A 26,176-nucleotide genomic window follows, 5' to 3' on the forward strand; every position below is an offset into this window, starting at 1 on the left:
TGATACACCAGTCAAAAGGGCCACTAAACTAGGGAGTCATCCCCAGTCTACCCCAGAAGAATATGAAGTGTCCACCATATTGGATTCCAGATATCGCAGAGGCAGATTGGAATATCTGGTGTCGTGGAAGAACTATCCCAGTTCAGAGGATTCTTGGGAACCCTGGTCATATGTACATGCTCCTAGATTGTTAAGGAGTTTTCACCGGAATCATCCGGGTAAACCAGGAGGAGGAGGAGCTGGAGGGGGGCATACTGTCACGCACGGCGGCCGCAGCCGCGACCGCTGGTGCTTATGGAGACGCTGGCGCTGGGGCGGCCATTGATATGGCCGCTACGCCGCCGTCCGTTCTACACCAACGTTCTAGCGTTTTTGCCGTCTCTTCGACGGCGCGCATATCAGGAGCGTCAACCCGGAAGTCCGCGCGTTGCAACCCAAACCGCGTTAGGCTTCTGGGTTAGTCGCTCCTGTTACTGTCCTCTGTGTTTTTTCCTTCTCGTTGCTTTCCCCGTCTTCCCTGATTTCCGGCTCCCTCCTGCTAGACTGGGCTCATCACTCTGCCAGTCTAGCTCCACTCCGTGCAGACTCTCTCTCTGCTCACAACATCCCTCCTCCTCTCCCTTCCTTCCAGCTTCCCTCTCATCCTCGCTCCCCTCTCGGATCCTCAGTTATTCTCCTTCTCTTCCAATCTTGGGCGGACAGTCTCGAACTGCATTCCGATTCCATTTCGGAACCCCGCCGGATTATCCATCAAGAGGGGTTTTTTGTGCCGTTTGGCTTTTTCCCCCTGCATCGGTCTGCCCCGGTTCGGGGGCCCCCCTTAAGCCCCGAGTCAGAGGGGCAGGGTGGCTTCCTCTCGAGGCAGACCCCATCTGCCTTCCCGAAAAGAGGCGTGGAGAAGAAGGAGATTTGGACTTCAGGAAGAAGAAGAGACTATAGGTGAGCAGGAGGGCATAAGGGAACCCGTGGTTGGGAAGGAACCGGTTGTATTTGGAAGCATATCTGACAGAAGTTGATGTGGCATCATTTCCCGTTATGTCATCAGTATGGTAGGTATGATTTTTGAAATGTTAACATCCGTACATATTTTTGGGCACAGAATGTTGGCATGTATGCTTTTGGAATACTGTCCGCTGGATGCTTTTTGGGCGCACTGCGTTGTGCGCATGTGTGTGGGTATACTATGCACATTGTTACCAATTTTCTACGGACTAATAGTGCGCAACACGTGCGCCGAGCATTTTGGGAAGATTCTGGCTACTTATAGGGTGCACCAGGTGGGATGCTTATTTGCATACCTATCTGGAGGACGTGGGTACATGCCCCAACCACATTAACGTTCCTTTGCATATGCTGCAGAGTGCTGATGTTACCAGGACACAGAGGCACACATACACATGCCTGTACTTGCAGTACACACAAATGTCCGTTTCCACACACATTGCTAGGTGGTAGACAACATGCGGCCATGTGGAAGCTGCTGTCATCGTACTGATGCCTACATTGTGATTGTGGGTATTCAGAAGCCACTCATCTTTTGGTTAATTGGAAGCATTCCATGGAGGGCTGTGTGCCGCATAGTCTGAACGCCATTTCAGGAAAAAAAAAACATACCACAAAAACTTTGCACATTCCTACAACCCATTACAGAAGGGAAGGGGAAGAGCAATTCCATACTTACTGTGGGGAAATGCAGATTTGCAGAACTTGGTTGTTAGGGAAGGAAGAAATTGCTGTGTCACTGTCACGTCTCCCATGACATGATTTTTGAGGGGATGGCGGCCTGCGACATGGGAAAGGAGTATAAGTGCAGGTGTGCCACAGCCATTTCATTTTGTCCAAAACATTTGTTTGTACTCAACTTGTAAGGGGGCACAATTGTTCCCCATTTTTTTCACTTTGTCTTCCAGCCTATTCATTTTGCTATATGCACAGTTTCTTTCCTTTGCTATGCGCAAATGGTGTTGTGCAAGGATTGCGGCTTCTACTGCCTTGCTTTCCTTTCCAATATATTTTCTTACAGAAAACAGAATGTTTTCGCTATACATGCAGGAATGTATAGTACATAATGCACGATTCACACTAAAATCCGTACCAATGGGGTTAATGTAGAAAGTAATTCTGTTATGAGGGACATTTCTTTCCTAGAACTCGAAGGTGCTCGGCATTGCCGCGTTACAAAAAACACTTTATACATATGTACTATTGCATACTGCTACACGTGTGTACTCATTAGTGACTGTTCTGCTTCCTTACTACATTGTACTGACTTTTTGCTCTAAACTCTTGCCAGTCGTTACTCTGCCCATTACTTCTTTGTTCCCATGTACAGTAGCAGTGTGGCACAATTGGTGAAGGCAGACGTTAATTCTGATGTTGATGCATTACCTTATGGTGTCCTCCCAATGACTTTCTCCTGTGTGCTTTGTACGCACATAATTTCTACACGTACTCCATTTTCTCTTGCCATTCTTTGCCATGCTACTGTTTTCATATATGTTTTGCATTTGGTGATTGGCATAACTATGTAAGAAAGCAGGTGCCTTCCTGAGCAGGTTGGATGCCACCCAATGTGCGCAACCAGACGCATAGTCCGCGATTGCTGCCTGCCTTACTATGCTGCCAGCAGTTTCACTATGTTGGACAGTTGTTCTTTACAACCTAAGGATATCCTACTAAAAACCAATTAAATTCACTGGTAAAAAAACCTTGTTAAAGGAACGTTATGATTAAATTGCACTAGCAAAATCCTATGCAATTCAATGGACAAACGTTACAGGCACGTTATGGTTAAAGGTAAAACCGAAAAAACCCTGAAATTCCCAAGTTATGGTAAGCTAAGCAACCGTAACTCGCACCACCCATGACATCAAAGATGCCATCACAAATCTCATTCATGACATCACTGATGACATCACATGTGCATTTAGGTTTCATGGAAAGCATCCACAAGGGATTGTTATTGAAATGGTGGCAGAAAACTATAAAAGATCATTGGAAGAACTGTCATGAGATAAGTAGTTCATTGTGCAATGCATTGCTATACACACCATTGTATTACACACTTCTTTGCAGTACATGAACCAGCTCATGTGGAAACGAAGCCATTCTTTGCACCATACCCCATTAAAGTGTAATATTCAAAATGTTCCCATGTCACACAGTGACACCATTAGTGGTTTCATTTTTCAGTTTTGGGTACTGTGAAACATGTAAGAAATAGCTACCATTCTTATAATAACTACATAATTGCACTACTGTACAGAAAACATAAAAGGAGCACTATTACCAGAAACTGTTCATAACATAACTGATTATCTTCATGCACAGAAATGCTTGCTGTGTTTTACGCGTTCTTCTTCCCCTATATGTATATGTATGACATCATATGAGTGTACCCTAAGGAAAGTAATGCAACAAAATATGAAAAGTTTGCCGCACACAAAGACAGAACCTTTTCAACTCTTACTTACTGACTGTAAGTGAAGAAAAGCACCTGGCCTACTTATGTCAGTGAACAGAAAAGAGGGACCCACGCATGTGATGTCAACAGTGATGTCATGAATGAGTTTTGTGATGGCATCTTTGATGTCCTGGGTGTTAGTCTTAGCAGTGCACACTGGTGGCAAGAGTTATGGTTGTTTAGCTTACCATAACTTGCGAATTTCAGTGTTTTTTCGGTTTTCCCTGTAACCATAACGTCCCTGTAACAGCGTTTGTCCATTGAATTGCATAGGTTTTTGCTAGTGCAACTTAACCATAACGTTCCAGGTTTTTTGCCAGTGAATATACAACTAATATAAAATGTATAATGTCCCTAAGCTATTTATAGCTCAATCATTTTATATCAAACATTCTTGAAATTCTTCAAATATATAAACTGTATATAAAGTTGATATAAAATTATTGGAATTCAATAAAAATGTCTATCAAAAACTTTGGGGGCTTGTCCATTTGATATAAAATGTATATCTGCTTCCTGACACCTCGGGCAGGACCCCGCTCTGGCATCATCGCTGCAACATGCAGCAAAACCCTATATTCCCAGTCTGTCTTCACAGCTCACTTCGCCCTCAACCCATAACCAGTAGGCAGCGCAGCCACAGGTTCCCAGCCATGTTTTTATATCAATTTTATATCCACTTTATATCATTTTAATATAAAATGTATACTCACTTTATGTCTTTTTTTATATAAAATTAGAAAACACATTATATACATTTGATGCAAAATTGATAACATATTTGATATAATTTTTATATTAAATGTATATTAAGTTTATTTCAAAGCCCTATCAAAAGTGGGCGGGTCTAAGAACACAAAAGGGCCATCCCACCATGTCAAAATTTACTTAATGTAAAAAGGGGACCCCATGTACTACTTATATACACCCACTCCTGGAGCACTGGCAACAAGAAAAAAAGAGCTGGATTGACCTTCATTGGCAGATGTAACCTGTCATGGCTGAACGCTGCTGAGAGTCCAATGCCAGAAGTCAGGGAAACCAGTGTCCTGCTGCTTATGCTCCACCCCCGGTAGGAACTGCATCCATCCTGGACCTAGCTGGTCTGCACTGGAATTTAAGGATGCTGAAATTCGGGAAGTGGGAGCTGGATTGCAAGCAAATGGTGGGTACAAACATAAAACACGTGGTTGTCATGAATGTTGTCTTACAATTAAACACTTAATGCAAATGCATGTGGCCACATGCCATTTAAGATCCATGAAGCAATCCTCACCGCACAGAGCCCATTTATAAGCCAACCTCTCAAATAACCTTGTGGTACATGGATTCCAATCTGGGCAATGTAGTACTGAGCATAACTCATCAACAGATAACGGCAGGAACCAGAATGCAAGGATAAAAGCAGCACATTACCACACGTGGCAAGGATAGTTACCCGAGCAAGAAACTTCATTAGCAATGCAACATGCTTAATGCAAGTAATCACAGCACTCCCCAAGAATGGGAAGCGGAGCAGGGATGAGGAAAAGGTATTTCCAGTAAATCACATGGCCGCATGCTCCCTTTGAATGTTTAAGTTACTTACCTGTAACTATTGTTCTCCAGCATAGGTCTGGCATGGATTCACATGCTCATGAATATTCCCTGTCGTCAGGCTGGGAATCCTCAGTAAAAGAAAAAACAGTTTCACTTTCACTTTAAAACTGTATTTCTTCTCTAAGCCAATCACTGTACTCTGAATCACACTGCCCCCATCCAATCACAGTCCTCTCCCTAAGCTACAACCCTGGCGACAGTCTTCAGATTTGGTAAGCATGTAAAGTGGCAGTATGGAGGCAAGGCTCATCAGAAACAAACACTCACCTCTGGAACAGACTCACCTCAAGCAAACAGGTTGCGTAGCACCGCTTGGTTGACTGGGGACTCCTCCCTGGAATCCCTGTCGATGCAGTAGAACCTCATGAAGGTGTGCGTGAACCTCCACATTGCAGCCCTGCAGATGTCAAGCAGGGGCACACCAGAGTGAAATGCTGTTGTTGCTGCGATGGCTCTGGTGGAGTGGGCTCTCGGACGGTCTGGCAGCAGCCTGCTAGCCAGACAATGCCAGTACGTGATGCTGCCGGAGAGTCACCTGGAGATGGAGGCCTTCAACAAGGCCTTTCCTTGATTTACAGGTCCAAAGTTGGCAAACAACTAAGAAGTCTTCCAAAAATTATTTGTACGCGCCACATATAACTTCAAGGCACGAGCAACGTCCAGCTAATGCAAGGCCCTGGATTTGGGAAGAAGACAGTTAACACAAAGGTTAGTTGAGGTAGAATTCTGACGCCACCGTTGGCATAAAGCTTGGGTGTGTACGCAGTACCAGCTTTGAAGCATGGAAAGAAAAGTAAGGCTGCTTGCAAGACAGGGCCTGAATCTCCCCGACCCGCCTGGCCGAGGTGATAGCCACGAGGAAGGGGTTTGGTGCATAGGTTCAAATGGTGCTCCCATCAGTTTAGTCAGCACAACATTGAGCTCCCAAGCCGGGGCCAGGGCCTTCACCGGCAGGAAAGTCCTGAAGAGTCCCTTGTGGAACTCTTTGATGAACCTGTGAGACCACAAAAATGGTCTGCCCGGGGACCTGGTGTACCTGGATATGGCGGCGAGATGCACCTAGATAGAGGCGTGCTCCAGTCCATCTTTGGCCAACAAGTGCAAGTATGGTAGAAGTTGCAGAGCTGTGACACACAGAGGGTAATCTTCTGAGTCCGACACCACACAGAGAAGCGTTTCCATTTATGTCTGTAGCACTTCAACGTTGTTGAGGCTCTGGCCCTGGCCAGGATGTCCTTACATTATGTGGGTAAAGCATAACCTCCAAACTCTAGGGCTGCAGGAGCCTTTCCCTCAGGTTCAGGGACTCCGGGTCGTGATGCAGAATCACCCCCACCCTTCTCTGGTGAGTAGGTCCGGGAACAGAGGCAGCGGGATGGACGGGACCACTGACAGACGTAGTAAGTCAGGATACAAGATTTGCATTGGCCATGGCGCTGCAACAAGTATCATCCGGCAGTGGTGCCGTCTCAGTGTGTTGATAACATGTAAGAGGAGCCAAAACAGCGGGAAGGCGTGCAGGAACTGTCCCTTCGGGAAAGACAATGCGTTCCCCAAGCTCCTTGGTCGGGGGAACCTGCTGATGAACATTTAACCCTTGGTGTTCGTCACCATAGGGAAGAGGTCGATCTGGTGCTGGCCCCATTTGCTGAACAGAAAATCCACCTGTTCCTGGCAAAGCTCCCACTCATGGCAAGAGCGCAGTTCCCTGCTGATCGAGACAGCAATGGCATTCTTGACTCCTGCTAGATGAAATGGAACGAGGAACATGTGTTGATGAACGGCCCAGCGCCACAGGTGCTGGGCTTCCTTGGAAAGCGCTGTTGAGTGGTTCCTACCTTGTTTCCGGATGTAGAACATGGTGGTCGTGTTGTCTGTGAAGATCCTCACCACCTTGCCTTTCAAAGATTAAAGAAACAACTTGAGGGCCCAGAATTCTGTCTGAAGTTCTAGGACGTTGATGTGTAGGTCCCTCTCCTTCGATTGCCAGAGGACTCTAGCATGCAACTGTCCAGTGTGCGCTCAACATCCCTCTAGGGAGGCATCTGTGGTGACCGTCTCCTGGTAAAGAGGAACCTGAAACAGAGCTCACTGGACAAGGTTTGGCCATATGCCCCACCACTGAATCGCCCAAAGGAACTCCTTGTTGAGCGAGATCTTGTCTGTAAAATTCTCCAACACCTGCATCCACCTCGCATCCAGGAACACCTGGTGAGGACTCAAGTGAAGTCTGCACAGGCAAACGAGTCTGATGCAGGAGGATATCATGCCCAGCAGCGACTTAATGGATCGAGCCGTCACCATCTGCATCGACGAGCAGTGCTGTACTTTCCCTGGATGACTCTCACCCTGTCCTCCGAGGGCGACGCCAGACATGTCACCATGTTGAGACGGGCACCTAGAAACAGCATGTCCTGAGATGGTGTCAAGCAAGACTTTGGATAGTTTACAGAGAACCCAAACTCGGTAAGCAGATGCTTACAGAGTTTGGGTTCTCGATGTGTGGTCACCCGCCACCGCACCTGAGCGCCAATGCACCAGCCAGTCATCCAGGTAGGGGTATACGTTGATGCCTTGTAGACGAAGATGTGCCACCACCAGGCCAGGCACTTCATAAACACCCATGGGCTGATTTCAGGCCGAAAGGCAGACCCCTGAACTCGTTATCCTGACCTTGAAATACGAACCATAGGAACTTGCAGTGTTACTTGTGAATGGGGATGTAAAAATCTCCTTGCTCCAGCTGGCTGAGGGCGTGTTGCAGCATGACCATCCAGAACTTTTGGGACTTCCAGTACTTCTTGAGGTGACGAAGATCTAGGATCGGCCTCCACCCCCTTTTTCTTTTGAACCAAAAAGTATCTGGAGTATACCCTGGAGCCCAAGAGATGCTGGGGGGTGGGTTTTATTGCCCCTTTCTGTAACATGACCCACACCTCCTGCAGAAGCTGTAGTCTGTGTTGTTCTTGTCGCTGAATTGGCTGAATACACAGACACCTGTGTTGGAATGCCAGGGTGTGTCCCTGTTAGAGAACATGACGACGAACTTCACCAGCCAGCTTCCCACTGGGGTGCCTAGGTGGGGGCCCGCGGTCACTGCTGGTTCCAGCCTTCTTGGGGGTCGGAGTTCTGCCCTGCAGGTGGCGGCGCTGCTGCCCTCCGATGCCTTGAGAATGACCCCTGTATGCTTCCTGAGAGGAGGAGCGTGAAGGCTGTTGGTACGGCGTGTTATATCCCTTCGAGGATCTTCCTGGTTTTACTCTGGAAGAATGAAAGGACGACTGCTATCTCTGCTGCAAAGTTCCCAAGGAGCATGCCATCTCTGTGTCAGACTCATCGACTGCCTTTTCCAAGAGGTCATCATCGAACTGCATATCCAGTACCTTCGTCTGCATGTCCGGGCGGAAGTTAGTTGCTTTCAACCAACCTTTACGATGCAGGGACACCCTGTTCCCCATCTGATCCACTGCCACTGTGATGGCGTGATCCAAGGCTACTTCCCCCTCCTGAAAGAGCTCCAGTGCCTCGACCTTCTTGTTGTTGACCAGGAAGACCAGAATAGGACCCAACTTGAACCACAGTTCCCGGTCATATTGGGACAAGATGGCTAAGGCATTAGCTGCCTTGAAGGTAGAGGCTGCCGTGTAAATTATTCTCTTGCCCATTGCATCCAGCGTCTTCACCTCCTGGTCCGGAGGTATCATGGCTGCCGAAGACAGGTTTGCTGAGCGCTTCCTGGCTGCTGCCGAGACCACTGACTCTGGCAAGGGCTGAGACCTTAAGCACCTGGGCACTGAACCCAGGACCCTGCACTTCTTTTCCAGTCTGTCCCGCATGGTTGGGCCGTATTTAGGTTTTTCATTAGTGCCAGGACCTCCTCCTAAATGATGTCCATGAAGGGAACAGGCATGATTGTCTTTCTTCTCAACTTGCGCCGTTGTTATCAGAAGCCTTCCTTCTTGGTCTCCTCTAGGGTTAACTGAAACAACTCTGAGGACCTTGATATAACAGAATAGAAGAATCCAACTTCGTTGGGTGGGGAGGCCCGATGGGGCTTGTCTGCATGCAGCGTCTCCCCATCAGCCATGATGAAATAATCATCTTCGTTGGTGCCTGTGGCTGTTTCCGCGCCCGTATGCGGTTCCAAGGCTCTGGGTGGGGTATTTTTGCAATGAGGTAGTGGTGGAGTCGGATGATGGCCAGGACCAGCGGCCTCTTTGGTCTTCTTCTTTCACACAGGCAAGCTTACCTTTGGGGCTCCTGTGAGTCCTGTGAAGGTGTAGGTCCTGGAGGCACCCTCTGCTGGATTTTCATGACCAGTGTGTGCAGGGTCGTTAGAATAACCAGGGACACGTCCCCATGTCTAGGGGTGAACAAAGCCAGCAGCAATGGGTCTGGGCTGATGGGCCTCCTTTTGCGAGCAGGTGACCCCTCGTGATCCGTGCAGCAATCGTCCTGCAGATCATTGTCCTCATTGGTACTTGAGTAGATCTGCTCTGGTCTGTATGGGACAGCCCCCTGATCCAAGTATCAGGGAAGCTCCACCGGTGAGACCGTGCCTTCTCTCGTGCCTTCTCATGAGGCTGCTGGTTCCCTGTGGCCATCGAGTCCAACCCTGACCCCGGAATGGCTGACGCCTTCATCACTGCTTCCGCAGCTGTATCTCGCCTCAGGGGTAGAGACACCCGAAGAGGGGCCGCCACCTCCTTTGCTGACTCATTCTCCTTCAGCGCTTTTGCAGCGGCCATTGTTGACCTCGACGATGATGAGCTTGTCGTCACCTTTGTCGATGGTACCGTCAACTCTGTTGACCTTGCATGTTGCGATGTCTTTATCCACGTATACACACATAGTTTTGCCGGGTTTGGGGACCCTTTTGATTTTAGGCTCACCCTAGAGGTCACTGGTGATGGTGATCGCCTTTTGCCTTACTCAGCTACCACATCAACAACGCTAGCGTTGCAGAGTTTGGCCTTCTCTTGGACCCCCGTGAGCAGGGCGTCCTGAAAGGATCTCAACCTCCTCTAGGAGGGGCTTTGCTCCTCGGACCGGCCGGTCCTAGATAAGGCTTGACTCTGCCCTGTGGCTGAGTCAGTGGCCTTGCTCAACCTGAGCCATGCCGACAGTCTGCTGTAGCTCTCTTTTTTGGTTTTCTTGAGAAACACTGCATACTTTGCATCCCTTCACATTGTGGTCCGGATGGAGGCAATGCAAGTATTTATGATGCCGATCTTCCACGAAGGCGTTCCTTAATCCACACTTCACTCAGAGTTTCAAGAGGCTTTGACTTTCCTTCTTCTCCTCACTCATGGTTGAAAAGGCATGAATTTGGCCCGAGGCCGGGAATTCTCGAAACTTCGATGACGAGCACATGGTGGATGAAGAGCTTTGCCAGTAGTGGATCCCCGCTGCTGACCTCTGTCTTTCGTCGACGATATTTAAGCACAAATCAGTCCAAATTTTAACTTTTTTGGATGCAAATCTGAAAAAACATGAAAATAGCTTGGAGAACAACTTTAGGACTCCCAACACTGAATAGTGTGGTAAAAATCTGAAGATGGCCACCCGGGTTGGAGCTTAGGTAGAGGACTGCAATTGGATGGAGGCAGTATGACCCAGAGGACAGTGATTGGTTCAGAGAAGAAATGCAGTTTTAAAGTTAAAGTGAAACTGTTTTTTCTTTTACCAAGGATTCCCAGCCTGACGGGAATATTCATGAGCATGTTAATCCATGCCAGACCCCATGGTAGAGGAGGTGCGTAATGAAGTGAGTTATTGGTTGACAAATCATAGCCAAATTGCCCAAAGTCCATATGTCTGTGCAGTCACAACATGGCTGTGCCATCATATAGCCACAACATGCACAGTAACAGAGTAAATGCGTAGTTGGCCATTGTGATGCCTTCCACTAAACTACATATCTGTGTAACGTAGATTATAGCCCAGACACACTATACCTAAACCAAACATGCAGGCAAAGACATGCAATTTACAGGACTCACAGAGAGGCCACAATAAGAAATTAGGGTCCAGCACATCCCGACACATCTCTTTTCAGCTACCAACTGCATGTCATCTGCTAGTCTCACAGGTTTCAAATCAACTGGCTTTAAATCAACTGATCTTTGGACCAAGGTCAGAAGTTATGACAACCTTTCTCTCACTACTGCCCACACTGCCACCACTGAGATCACCACTGCTTGAATTGGCACAGTTCAAACCACCAGCACTGCCATTGCTCTTACAACCAACACCATGCCAGCACTGCCACTCCCAATACCTTATCCCCAGCACCTGTTCGTCGCCCATCCTTATTCAGTCAATGGATGTATCAGAGGGTCGATACAGCAGTAATACTTCCAGGAGGTCATCTGCCAGGCAAAACACAACCCCTGCTCCTTCTACTGCACTACTCCATCTTATACCACTTGTAGTAGGGAATGCGGTACTGTGAATCCTGTTGCCACTGGGGTATTAGCATGTGGAAAGGATGGAGGAGAGATCCACCAGCCAGAGCTGTGACAGCTGTCAGAGTCCATCAGCGTGAAGAGGACACACAGAAAACTCACCATCATAATCAGTATGCAATTGCCATTGGTCCAGAGGAAGACACTGGAGAGCATCTTGCAGTTGCTGTAGCAGGTGGGTGCCTACCCTGATCACATTGCCATTGCAATAGAAGGGGATAGGTGTAGTGGCCTAAGGAAAGATGGAGACTGTTCCTCTTGTACTCATCATCATTTGAATATGACGAAGCTCTTGTTATTGGAGCAGTGTCAGAATATCCGGAATACCTGGAAGAATGGCTGAGGGAGGTGCAGCTGCCAGGGGGCACATGTCCACACGTCCAAGATGTTGAGCCATGTGACAAAGTCCTATTGAATAGACCCGTGGGGGAAGACGATGAGCCCTGGGCCCTGGATTCTGGGGGCTACAGGAAGCCACTCGCTACTCAATGCAAGCTGGAGCAGCCCCATCCTAATAACTACCACATCCAAAAGGGAGTCACGCCATCACTTTAAATGGAAACCGCATGCACACTTCCCACCGACCAAAGAGAAGGTACCTCAAACACCAGACGGGGAAAGAAAAATGCACAACCGCTTCTTCATGCACAGCTAACTTGCATTGACCCAGAACACATTGGAAAACCTCCCCTTCCCTATTCAGAAGCAAGACCTGCACACAAAAAAAAAAAAAAGGTTTGCTTTCGCTTACAACCTCACTGGAAACACCACCTAGAAACTCCTAAGGAAATAGGGAAGCTAAATGTTGCCTACAGAATTAAAATTACCTAGGCTTATACTGATTTACCTTCAGAAAGGACAGAAAATTAGGGAGAAATGTAGAACCTCTCTCGCTAAACAAACATCCAGAAAGCATGGCATGGATATAGAATAGCCACCATGCTTTTTTAAAGCCCTGACCCATGAGTTCTGAATTACAAAGTCTTACTGCCAATCAAATCACGGCAGGCAAAGGTTTGACCATTCGAGCCTATCAGAGCGAAGTTAGCTTGGTCTGGGAAGTATAAAAGAGGCTCTATTGCGTCAGTCTGGATAAGGGGGTGCTGGAGTGTAGACATGCCGTATGGAGCTGTGCCAGAGGAAGGTGGAGGCAGACATGTGAGGAAGAAGTTGGAGTTGGATGGAGGTAAGATTAAGGAGGAGGAAGATGTGTGAAGGAGAGGTTAGCACTGGAGGAGGAAGAGAGGATAGAGGCAGGAGGAGGAGAGAGATGGAGGGCCTCATTACACGGTAGGAGGTAGCCCTGGCGCTATTAGCGCCATGGCTACCCCTTACCGCCTTCTGGGTCCGGGTAGGCGATATGGGGACTTATCGGGTCATTCCGACCCTGGAGGACTCAGTAAATCCCCATGCCAATTACCATTCCCCATTCGAGCCCCCATAGGGCTCAATGGGAATGGGGAAAGAGCTAATAACGGTACCGCTAATAGAGGTACCGTTATTTGCTCTGAAGTCCCTCAGCGGGTCCCTTCCTTAACGTGTGGTCTGACCACACGTTAAGGACGGGACCCGCTGAGGGACCTCGTAGTAGGGCAGTAGGGGATTACCTGCACCGGTGCCCTTACCGGTGCCGGTAATCCCCTACCGCCTACCGTGTAATGAGGCCCAGAGACACACAAGAGTGAGTTAAAGGTTGGAATTGACGGCGGAACAAAGGATGAATAAGAGTTGAAGAGAGAAGAGGAACGAGGAGGACATCAGCAGAGAGAGGGGTTAGAAATGGAGAAGGATCAGAGGAGGAGCTGATGGCCATCATTGACCATTCCAAGAGGGCCAAAGGTTACAGCTGGTGCTGAGAGCCAGGTGGCTCAGGCTGGTGTGCAGCCAGGGTGCAAGTGTTAGAGAAGTGGTGAGCCTTGTTGACCTGGGCCCAGAGATTGGTAGGGCCAAAATTAAAGAGATGAAGTTAAGCAGAAAGAATCCGATGACAGAGGTTAACCATAGTCTACACTTTGTTGTGAATGGCAAGGAAACAAAACAATTGCTCACTGGGAAGCCACGGAGGCTCAATGTGTGATGAAACAGATACTGTGCAGCTGTAGTAAAGCAGAGCACCATGCTCAGCTCTCTATAGCAACTCAGCCAGGCAGTTTCCCGTTGATAAAGGTTAGAAAGTGGTGAGTCAACCTCCTTTGCCCTACATTTGGAAACCTAGGCCAAGGGCAGGTTGCACTGTTCATGGGATGCGAGTTAACAACAGAAGCAATCCAACAGGAATAGAATGGCAAGTACCAATTAAAAGAATGCCCAAGCAAGGTTCTATGACATTGTGCACATTATTTTATTTAAAAACAGACAACTCATTAAAACACTATAAAACCATCCACATATGCCAAGTTAATAGATGATTCCAACTAATTATTCTTAGACTGTACATTCTGGGTTTTATATGGCAGGAGGGAAAATAACCAGTGCTTTAAGTGGGCCGGGGCCTGCCGGGGCCGGGCCCCGGCAGTCTCCAAAAAGTGAGGCTGAGCCGGGGCCCTGCCGGGGCCCCCAGCCCCACCACGCAATGGCAGGACGCATTATCCCGCCGCGGCCGCAGCCGCAACGAGAGATGCGCCCGCCAGTTAAACGTCAGGCAAGCTGACAGAAGTGCCAGCCAGCCACAGCGTCGCTGTGACTGGCTGGCACTTCCGTCAGTCTCTGTAACTTTCTCTGATGACCCCTCATCTGAGGGGCCATCAGAGGAAGCTACAGTCCCTTAGTTCCCCTCGCCCGGTCACTGACCCTCAGCGAACCCGCGGGCTCCATGATCTAATATGTAGATTAGATCACGGAGCCCGCGGGTTCGCAGAGAGTGAAAGACGCCTCGGGGTCAGTGCTCTGAGCAGAGATCACTGAGCCCGAGGCGCCTTTCTCCTTTGGCAAGGCTTTATAAAAGATGCCTTCAACTGTGTACGTTTAAGCCATCTTTTATACACGTAGAAATATTTCTATGTTTATAACAGATGGCTTGAATCGTACACAATTCAAAGCAACTTTTATAAAGCTTTGTCGACGGACAAAGCCACCTTGGGTTTTGTCCGTCCTCAACGCTTTATAAAAGATGCCTACGTTTCAAGACGTCTTTTATAAACATAGACATATGTTACAAATGTCTATGTTTATAAAAGGCAGCTTGAATAGTACACAAACCATAGTAAGGTAAGCACACAAGTGTGCGTAACTTACTATGGTGTGTGCACTTTCAAGCCACCTTTTATAAACATAGAAATATGTAACATTGCTATGAATATAAAAGAAGGCTTGAAAAATACACAAACCATAGTAGTACGCAAACAAATATATAAATGCTCAAATACATTTATATATTTGTTTGCGCACCTTACTATGATTTGTGCACTTTTAGGCCACGCCCACAATGGAGGCCACGCCTCCAAACGAGGGCCCCCCCTCAATTTCTTACCCCACTTAAAGCACTGAAAATAACATATGCAGGCACGTATAAATAAAACAGAGAAAACACACACACAAAATTGGTGACTTTTAAAAATGTAAGGTAGGAAAAGGGGTCCCAACCAGTCTCTGAGGCCCAAGGCAAAGGTCAGAGAGTCACGTTACCTACAATATTTGGAAGTGCAGAATCTAGCCCAAAGGTTCACTACCTTGGCCTCAAAAGCAGAATGAACGGCAATACAGACTTATGAGCACTTTTCCTTGCGGCAGACGAGGACGACTCCCTCCAGTGGCAGGCATTTCGGGCACAGGTGGCGCCAATTTGCATGAAGCATCAAGCGGTTCAATTAGGGGTCTTAAGGCGACTTTGCATTCAAAAGAAAGGTTATTAAGCAGAGCAAAAGCATTTGCCAGGGGCTAGCGTCCTTAGATTTGGAAATGCAGTGAGTAACAGTGCAGGTTACCTTGAAGATTTAGGGCCATTTTATGCTCTCCCCACACCAGGGAGGTATGCCAACGTTAATTGCAAGGGGGCTTGCCACAGAACCAGTCGGGAGCTTCCTGGACACCAGTATTATCATCATCAAACTGGACCTTGCTCTACCGGCAGGTAACCCTCTCTTAGACACCAGAGGTTGTTGAGGAAGGAGTCATCCACTCTTCTGGAATACTTATCTTCAACCCTGGCTAGGTCATTTGAGGTGGATTGCCATCAACAGTAATTACCGTTCCCGCCGGGTGTAATCTGAAATGTCACCCAGTTACAGGAATACCACAGTACCAGTGGGAACAGTAGTGGAGTTTCTGAAATAACGCAATCGGTATTTCAGAAGAAAAAAACCTTGGAATATTGGTAATTTGTTTTTCTGTGCATTTTCACTCTCATTATGAGGGTGGGTATGGATTCCATACAGTAGTGGTTACAGGGTTATCTCATATTTTGAAGACACGGCATGGTTGATTCTGAGCCTTTAAGGCATTCACCGCCTACCAATTCCTCCCTGGGAAATCTGTTTCCCTGTATGGAAGAGAAGTGCTCGTGCTTCCCTTCTGTACTGGGAAAGCCTGCTCCAGGGACATTACAACTTGCACCACCACTGACAGGGTTGAGCTAGACAATGGGGGATCTTCTAAGGGATTATGCACCTTCAATTCCAGCTATATTTACCACCAGTGGTTTTCTCTTGAAATGCTGCCAGTGCCATTTGCTATCACAGCTGTAATATGGTGGTGATAAAACAGGCACGATTTTTTAAATCCTGACTGTTTTAGCATTACCATTGACACTGAATTGAAGGAGAGCAAACACACAATTCAGTTAGTGAAGAAATAAGCCATATATTGGAAGGAATGGCACCTGGATTATATCCAGTGGTTGTAGCCACTCAACTTTCAGCTAAAATGGTTAGGGACTAGGCTTCATCTCGTGTGGAGCGATGATGGAGGTGGTGAAAGCAGAGGCAAATCTTTATGATGTGGAGATTTGAAGGGAGCAATAGCAAAGGAAATTGGGGCAAATACAGCAATCATGAGAGAGACTTTGGTTTTTTCATAGTTCATGGGACACTTTTTTAAAAAGTGTTTTGGTTCAGACAAAGGTATAAACCTTTCACTTCATACAAAAAGCATACCACATCAAAAAAAGAAGGAAAAGAACATTTTAATCAACATCCTCAAACAAAAAAAAACAACAACAAAAAAAAACTTGAGCTTATCAAAACAGATATCATAAGACGTCACTTAAAAGGGAAAAGGTGAAAGTTGGTCAGTGTCCGCCATCATAAATCCTGTATTCTTTTTCACTATCTGGTCAAGAAACCAGTTAGAGCCAGTATCCGGGTCGGCCCCTGTCCAATCATCAATCTAGACAACATAAATTCATTAACATGTTTCATTCCCAGGTGGTTGTCCCTTTCTGATTGCAGATTTCACCACATGGGATCAAGTGCTGAAGTTTCAAAGGTGAGTAGACAGAGGTTTAAGGTCGAAGGTCAACAGTAAAGAAGAAAAACATGTAGAGGCAGAATTCATTGAGCTGTTAGAACAGACACTGGCTCACTGCCATTTCCACTGAGAAATGGTATTAACAATAAGTTACATCTGTGTATAGAAAATAGTGCCCAGACATTTTGTTTAATCTGTATTTAATATCATTTGTATTTTTATTGGGCGTCAATAGCGCTTGACAATTAAATCAGTACAATTTGTAATGAAACCACTGCAAACATCAGTAAATGACAATTTCATTAGTATAAAAAACTATGAATGAGATGGAAAAAGAAAATATTCTTTCACTCGAGAACAAAATAAACAAAGGAGGAGAAAGATTGAACTGAGAGAGGTGATTGGTTCAAGTACGTAGAGCTAAAAGATAGAACACACGGGAGACTGAGCGCGGGAAGGTTTAGGAAAGGTGAGAAGAAAACGTGATTGAGATCAGAGAAGGCCAACAAGCTTGTAGAGCGAGACCAGGAAGAAAAGATATGGAGGACCATGATTACACTTAAAAACAATACCGTGAACATTAGAGCGTAAATGAGCTTCAAAGGGAAGCCAACAAAGGCAAGCACGTGGAGCAGAAACAGAATCCCTAGGAGGAAGATAGGAAATGAGACGAATGGCAGAATTATAAATGGAGGAGCTAATTGGTAGCCAGGAAGACCAATTATATGTGCACAGCTGTAATCAAAATGAGAACACAATGAGGAAACAAGAAGCTTAGAATATGAAATGACCAAAATGTATACGCTTTATGTACATTGCTTAAATAAAGTGGTTCGGGAGAGTGCCTCGCGCTCAAAGTCCAACTCTAGTTAGTATACAATTGATCCAAGAAAACTTGAAAAATCAACTTGGTAATGAGTTATGGTTTATTCTTTCGTGATAGAAGAAAACAGCCGACACGTGTTTCGACCCCTGGTCGTTGTCAAGGCCTAAATTAATTCCATGTAATTTATGTCTGGTTTAGGAGAATAGACTGGCATCTTCCAGTGGAAATTCGTCACTGTTTATTATTATTGGTGAATCCAAAGTTAATGTAGAACATTAATCTATATCAGGCCATAAGTGGACTAGATAACCATTTTATTTAAGCATTTCTTTATGCAGGCTTTGTGGGAGGCTTGAGGGAGCTGGTTGTTTTCTCGCTGCCAAGGAACTTACCCAATATTTTTGGAATCACTTGTGCAATTTTATAGTGGAGACTAGCACACTTTTGAGATCGATCCCACAATCTAATATTCTTCGCTTTATGTACATTATATACACGAAAAGGTCAGGCTCTAGCAATGTTGCAACTATGAGAAGAAAAAGGGAAAAGCCACAAATAACACCAAGATTCTAAACAGAGGCAGAAAAGGAAGTTGAGTTGGAGTGACTGAGAAGAAAGGAAGCGGAACAAGAAGTGAAATAGAAACCGTAGGAAAAAGAAAAAGAAACACTGCTTTAGAAGTATTCAAATAAAGCGAATGAACAGTCATCTAATACTGTAAAGCTAGGTGATGAGGACAAGGAGTAGAGGCGAGAGAGTCAGAAAAGGAAGAAAAAGAGAAAAATATTTGCGAATCATTTGCATTGAAATGCTAGGAAAGATTAAACACATAGATAATAGCAGAAAGTGGATTATTGGAAAGAGAGGAGAGAAGGGGGCCAAGGACGGAGCCTTGAGGAACCCTGTTTCGGAAAAGGAAGGCAAGAGAAAGCTGGACAAACCAAGAATCAGAGTACCTCCAATCAGAAAGAGACGAGCAGAACCAGAGAATCCCAAGGAAGAGTGCAGAAGAAAGTATAGTGTGATCAACAGTATCGAAAGCAGCCATAAGATGAGGAGTGTTTACAGTGATATGTAAAGAATAATGAGTAAGCAGCCAACAGCACAGCACTTTCGGTGGAGTCAACGGGGCGTAAATCGGTTTGTTAAATACGTAATAAATTGGTGATAAGGTTGACTGTTTTAACTGTAGGGAGGTTCAAACAAAAAGCACACCAAAACCTGCCTAGTGTATTATTAAATAATGATTACTTCTTAGTAGAAAACAAGTCTACAGATGTACTAAACAAATTAAAATTAGTGTAACAAGTGCTAGTTTTCGTAAATGTTTTTAACACAAAGAAGTCTAACAAATTAATTCTAAACAAAAAAACAATGTTTAATTAAAACTGTAAAAGGGTGTAGAATATGATTATGATATTTTCATTCAATCCACCTTTCCTCAGAGTGAGGGCATTCCTTATGTAAATGGAAGGGTGCTCGAGCACAATCGAATAGCACATGTTTCTAACCCAAATAGCATGTTGCAAAAAAATAAACGGGTGCCTAGTATGCGATGCTGATAGTGGGAACATCAATGTTAATGGGGGTAAAGTCAAGCCTTACCAGAGGCATGTTCAGGATGGTGATTAATGTTGCAATATAAGCTGCTTCTGCAATGGTAGAGCTCACTCAGCCAAGTCACCTGCTCAAGAAGACAGTTGGATGCTCAGAGGCAATGTTCTGATTCACAGAATATCATATTTGTGCCACGTACAATCCGCTGCCCAAGAGGCAAGGCCAAGGCTCATATGAACATGTCTTCAAGCAGTAGGGCACACTACAAAGCTGATGGGTGAAAACGTACAGGGTCAGAGCTGCACAGTAAGAAGGGTCGACTTCACTGCTCCTAGGGCAACTACAAGGTACTCGGGCGTGATTCTGTGCTTGTGATACAATTAGTGTAGAGGTGCGAGATTCGGAGTTCCAGTTTCCCTGCACCAACATTCTGAGGTGGGTGGAAATATTGGAGGGGAGATGTCGTGCTTTCCAGCTATAAAAGCTTTTTTTGTAAAAGATTAAGGCGCTATATAAATAACACATCATCATTATAAAAGCTGAAAACATCTGTTTTTGGGCCAGCGTGCGTACCAGTTCATTGCGAGCATGTCAAAAAGTCTGCCACTTTTGTTATTTAAGAAAGTGTTATTGACTCTTCAATAAATAAGAAAAGTGGTGCTGCAGGTTTAAAAAAGCAAAAAGTGTGCAGTAGATGGTAACAACCGCTCAGAGGTGCTGCATTTTGCCTCCTTTCTTTTCAGATGCAAAACCAGAACTTTTGACAGGCCTTGCAGTGCCGGTTCTGCATGTCTGATGGTTGCTAAGGTTGTTGTCAAGCCATAAATCAGGCACATGGAACAGTCAAGGCTTTGATATCAGGCCGCCACATTATTACTTTGACAGAACATGATGCTTATAAGAAAGGGTTCCTCTTTCGTGAAATAACACTTTTCTATTTTTGCAGGCACCCCAGAATCAGGGCCACAGTGTATAGTTTCAAGGCCCAGGGGCTCAAACCTGAGATGCAAGAGGCAATTTGATAGTCATTTGGAGCAGGATTTCTGCTAGTATGTTCGGTTTATATTTAATTAAGAAAGTAGCCGAGCCCTGGGGGTGCGCCTCTCTGAAGGATGTGCTTTTATCAAATACACATTATTTAAATATGACATGTCAGTGTTTCAGCTCAGTTCCATTAGCTAAGATTGGTGGTCCAAGTTCTCTCTGGTGTTTGTTGTCATGCACCGCTGAGCTTTGACAGATCCCATCTGAGTGATGCTTGGTGTCTCCTGGATCTCACTGCAGGTTTCCGTGATTAGCGCAAAATCCTAGGCATGGCTAAAAGCCAGTATTGCAAATGTATTCATTTTTTCCCTTCCATATTCTTCCAATTGTACACAGCCTGTGTTCCAGAGAGAGTGTGTAGTCATTTAGATAGGAAGAGGCTGCTATGTTGAAGACATCATGGCCATTCCCTATTCCCTGCTCCTGCCCAAATATGACTATTTGCCCCCTTACTCAACAACCATCCAAATGTACATTCCCAATTCTTTAACTGAACTTAATGTTATCACTGTTGTTCTCCAGATCATATATCATGGACAAAGACCCCACTACAAATATGAGCTTCATGCTTCTTCCCCTTACAATATTCCTCCCAATGATCCCTGAACATGACCCCCTCTCTGCATTTAGTCACCCTAGCCCCCGAAATGAAAAGGAGGTGGCTGATCGGGGTGCTGATTATGAGGAATAATTACCAGAAATATCACACAAAGCAGACACATAACAAAAATAGCAACTCCCAGTGCGAGGGCCACCCTGTTGAAGGTGCGTGCCGTTTGCGAATTATGCCTTGCGCCAACCACATCTCCGCGGGCATTGCAGTCCTGAGTCTGAAAAACAAGAGGAACATGAGCATGAGACCAGGGGCATCATACGCTTACTTGCTGTGCCGCACTGCCAGAGCTTCGCTCCGCGGGGGAGCTTTGTGATGCACCTCTGCTTGGCATGCTTGCAGTTACCTGTACAATCGAGGGCACATATCTAGGCTTATCATATGGTTTATCTTGGTGCTTAGGTTTTCAAAGATGGCTTCTAAGTTGCAAACATGTCAAGAAGAAAAACAAACAGTCCTTCACATAATAGCATTGATTTACTAGTTCCTACCATCGAGGATGCCAGGCAAAAGAGGGACCCTCTCTCATTGCCTGTGCTCTTTCATTAAGACCTTGACGACGCCCCCCTCACCCCCCTTCTCTCTGGCTTCCGCGCAAGCCTGGCTCATTGTCCACACTCTCCTTTCCCGGCTTTCCTTTGCCTGCCTGTTCATCCCTTCTTTGTGCCTGTGGGGTCACGAGTGACCACAGGGCATCCCCACTAGGTGGAGGAAAGTCCAATGCCTGACTATTCAAGACATTGGGGTGGGGGGGGGGGGGTTATCTTCTTGCTTATGCTTTCAAAGATGGGACTTTGCTGTAATTATGTCAAGTAAGGTACAAAAAGTACTTCAGAAAAGACATTGATGTATTATTTGCTTAGATTAGTGGCAAGAGATTGCAGTGACATGTTGCAGAATCGGTTTTGTGCAAAGATTCATTCTCTCTCTCTCTCTCTCTCTCTCTTTCTCTCTCTCTCTCTCTCTCTCTCTGTGCTAAGATTGTCCCTCTCTCTCTCTGTGCAAAGATGAGAGATTCTCTCTCTCTCTCTCGCATTATTTAAAATGGATGCTTACTGCACGACTTGCACAACGTGCGCAAGAGTGGGTTTTGCCTCTCCCCTGGTTGGACAGCCTGCCCGTCTAATTGTACACTTATAAACAGCGTTGGACAGAGAACCAAAAGAGGCCCTGGATCAGTTTTGTTCAAAGTGGCCCCATATTACACCGTGCAAGCGAACATAGCATCTTAATGGTGTGATCTGCATGCAGCAACAAAAAGAAAATCTGAGCAATGTCACCAAACAGGCACAATGTTTAGACTTCCTTGTTGGCCAGTCCACGTGTGTTAATAGGGCACTGCACACTTGTGTCCACCTGTGTATATGGCATACTAGAAAAGTTTCCTGCCCATAACTGTTTCTATCCCTGCCCTTTTCTGTATCGATAACTACCTGCTTGTCTATCAAGACACTAGTTTTATTCTGCTAAGAGTTCATGCACATGTATGGCACCTAACACTTCACAGATTTACGTACAGTATGGAAAAATTGAGAAAGAAAGCGCAGTGAACACTTCCCAACTATCCACCATACTTAAGAGACAACAATAAACATTTTTTAAAACAAATTAAAATGTTGAATTTCCTGCTAAATACTCTTTGCTTCTGTTTTATGATGAAGATTTTGTTACTGTGTTTTACTTCACTGTTCTCCATTTTGTTCACTGGCTTAACCACCGAAACCGGACATAGCCTCCGAGGAGGAGAGGAAGTGCAGTTAGAACACTTATTACAGAGAACTACACATACCAGGCAATCCAAGGCCCACCCCACACTGTCCACGTAAATACTCTGTGACCCTTCTACCACGCCCTCTCACACTTATGTACTTACCTTGTTCGCCTGTTATGCCATTTTCAAAGATTTGAACTTGGTGAACCCGTCTCTTGTCGTCTCCTGTCGTCATACCTGGTGGGCTTGTCAACATAGACCCATTACTGCTATTCCTAATCAGAGGCGTTGCTAGGGGGGGCTAAGGGGGCTATAGCCCCTGGTCTTTTGGTTGTAGCCCCAGATAGGGGGCACCGGGGGGGAACGCGAAGCGTTTCCCCCGGGGATGTTTTTGGCGCTGCACACGGCCAGCGAGTGGCCGTGGGGGGCAGAGCGCCTCCCCGGGGAATTTAAGGGTCCAGGGAAGGTTCGGGAGGCAGGTGACGGTTGGACTTGGCGATTGTTGGTCAGTCCTGTCGCCTGCTCCCGAGCCTTCCCTGTGATGCTGGGCCTTCGGTACTGCAGGCTAGCGTAGGTGAGAGGGATAGTGTTTAGCAGTGGGGGAGGTTAGTTTTAGTTAGTAATCTCTTTGATCGCATAATTTTGTTTCTGTAGCCAGGGGTACCGTAGATAAGGTACCCCCTCTTGCAGGCTCCGGGTCCAGTGGGTCGGTGTGCAGGCGTAGGGGTTTCTTCCTATAAGCTACGGCAGTGTGACACGGCATTTTCCGTCCAGTGCTGCAGGGGGTGGGGGTGAAGTACGGGCAGGGGAATGCGGTTCAGTAGGGAGGGAGGACGGGTTTAGCCGGCTGTTGGGTTCTGTGCCTCTCGTCCATGGATCGTTGCGGGGGGTAGTAGGAGGGGAACGCCTGGTCCCTGTTGTTCGGCTGGGAGAGGGGAATTCTGTGCGCGGTAGCCTTCACGTGACAGAGGGGGCGGTGTGCGCCCATTTAAAGGGGCCGCATTTATTTAGTTTCTTTAGGTGCGGTGCTGCTTACACCCCGCCAGGGGGCAGTGTGACACGGACGCATCTCGGCCCCTGTGCTAGTGGGACATGTGTTTGTTGGGGCTTTCTTTTGCTTGTGGCACTGTATTGCCTGGGCAGAGGGTTGCAGGGTCGAGGGCAGTATTTTAGGGGGTAATAGAGGTATTAAAAAAAAAAAAACATTTTAATAATAATTTTTGGAACAGCAGGGGGTATTTTATATTAGCGGGTGGGTGTTGGCAAGTGCTCATTTAACTCGTTCGAAGTTGGTAGTTGGTCAATTTGGGGTACAGGTCCACGGGTAGTTTTGGCTCAGGGGTTTAGGTTTGCTAGGTTAATTTTCAAGGGGTATATATATTTTAGTGCACAACCAGGTTAGGAGTGCACGATGGTGGGCCAGGGAGCCAGCAAGATGGGTCTGGTTGATGCTAAGGCTCTGAGGGAGGGCTTGGAAATAATTAGTAGGGCATCTAGGGGCCAGCTGGAAGGTGCAGTGGGGGAGGTCACTGGTGGAGAGGTCAGGGGGGAAGGGGAGATAAGTGGTGGTAGGTCGCAGCATAGAGCAGCGGCAGATGGGGCTCTCGCGGAAGTGGTGGCTTGCACCCCCGCGGCGGGGAGAGGGGAGGTTTGGGAATCCAGGGGCAGGAAGATGAGGAGGGAGATAGACAGGAGGGCATCCGGGGGAGAAATGATTTCGGGTGGGCAGCCAGTGAGGGAGGGCGTTAATGATAGCCCTAGGGAAGCTGGGAGTGCTCAAAAGGAGGTGGCTCAAGGGAACCACAGTGGAGCCAGTGAGGGGGTGCGAAAGGGTGTGACAGGGCAGAGGGGAAGGGGGGGTAAATACCTGCAGAAGAGTGCAGGTGGGAGAAGGAGGGAGAGGTCCCCATCAATTGAGGTTAGAGTGGGGCGCGGAACGCCCCCCCCCGGGTAGGAGGAGTGAGGGCGGAAGGCGCTGCGCAGCCCCCAAGGGTCAGGTGGAGGTAGACGGTTTTAGAACGGCCCCTCCTCGGTCAGCGCATGGAGAGCCTAGAGGGTGCAGCACGGCCCCTAGCAATGAGGATTCCAGGGTGGAGGACGGAACGCCTCGCCCGAGAGAAGAGGACCAGGCAGGGTATTCCGCCGCCCCGCCGAGAAGACGTCAAAGGAGTGGCGGGGCGGACGCCCCGGGCTCGCAAGAGGAAGATCAACTTGACTGGGGTATGAGCTCGCATCCACAATGGTATTTGAGGGGTGATGAAGTTGGATTGGAGGATTATGTGGGGCAATGGGAGGTGGAAGGTTATAGGGCGGTAGGGGAAAGGGGGGAGGAGAGAAGAAGTTGGTGGTGGGATCTGGAAAGGCAGGTGCAGGGTGGTCGGGGGCAAGAGGTCGGGGGAACTGTTGGCTGGGTAAGTCTGCTGACATGTTTTGTCCCCGCAGTAGGAGCCCCCTAAGAAAGAGATGAGGAGCATCGGTGTGGACGCCAGACAGCAGACGGCCGGCTTGGAAAGAGGTGAGCGGGAAAGGGAATGGTCATCTGCATGGCAGAGAGGGGTCACAAGAGGGGGGAAGGGAAACGAAGGGTCTGGATTGCAAGGGATAAGGAAAGACATTGGTGTACAGGCCATTGGAGCCTTGGGGGTTAAGAAGGGCATTTGCTCAGTGGAGGTCCAAACAGACAAGGTGGTGGAGCCATTGGTGCTTGAGGGGCAAGCTGGGAAAGAAAAGGAGTTGGAAGTGAAAGGCAAAGAGAAAAAACTGCCATACATGGGGATAACAAAACCGTTGGGGGCGCACTTGATGGCAGCAACCAGGGAAAAGATTCAGGCGGGGGAATTTGTAGATGTTTTTAAATTGCTCCATAGGAAAGTGAGAGCTAAGGAGGGGTCTACAGAAGAAGAGAGGGAACTGGCTTCGCGCCCAAGGGTCCCGGTGACTATTGAGAATTGGACGTTGGCATTTATCATTTATGCCAGTGTTTATTGTGAAAAATTCCCGGAGCGTTGTGTGGCCCTGCTTAAATATATGGACGTAATTAGGAGGGCTTTCACGAGTTTTGGGGGCTTTGCCTGGGTAAGGTATGATGAGGAATTCAGAGCGAGAATGGCGGAGGACAGTCAGGCGGTCTGGGGGGAGATAGACATGGATCTTTGGCTGCAATGGATGGCTCCAACGAGGCCTGCCCCGACATTGCACACAGCAAGTGGGCTGCCGGTGCCTTTCCGGCCCTTTCTTGGTCGCCCCGCCCATGAAGGGGCAGGGGGAGGAGGCAGAGGGCAGTCCTCAGCAGCATGTTGGGCATTTAATAAGGACGGCTGCACAAGGACCCTGGGGGGAGGGGGAGAGGTTCAGGTAGAGGGGTTGTGGGGAAAAGCTTTTACTCCAATTAAAGTGGGGGTGCTGCAAAAATGGTTGCAATTTTATCCGGACAGGGAAGGGGCTAAGATTTTGAGTGAGGGGTTTTGTCAAGGTTTCAGATTGGGGTACCAGG

General features: G+C 47.2%; 1 protein-coding gene across 1 annotated transcript in view; it reads right to left on the reverse strand.

Annotated features, from left to right (window-relative positions):
- Positions 1 to 17,115: 17,115 nt before the first annotated feature.
- LOC138450338 (interferon-induced transmembrane protein 3-like) overlaps positions 17,116 to 26,176 on the reverse strand; it is a 107,427-nt gene continuing 98,366 nt past the window's right edge. Inside the window, exon 2 of the mRNA XM_069604832.1 lies at positions 17,116 to 21,189. Coding sequence (XP_069460933.1) covers positions 20,995 to 21,189 — 195 coding nt within the window. The 3' untranslated portion in view covers positions 17,116 to 20,994. The remainder of the gene's footprint in view (positions 21,190 to 26,176) is intronic.

The sequence above is a fragment of the Ambystoma mexicanum genome, chromosome 1p, assembly GCF_040938575.1.
Source record: "Ambystoma mexicanum isolate Mex_15411 chromosome 1p, UKY_AmexF1_1, whole genome shotgun sequence".
Classification (NCBI taxonomy): Eukaryota; Metazoa; Chordata; class Amphibia; order Caudata; family Ambystomatidae; genus Ambystoma; species Ambystoma mexicanum.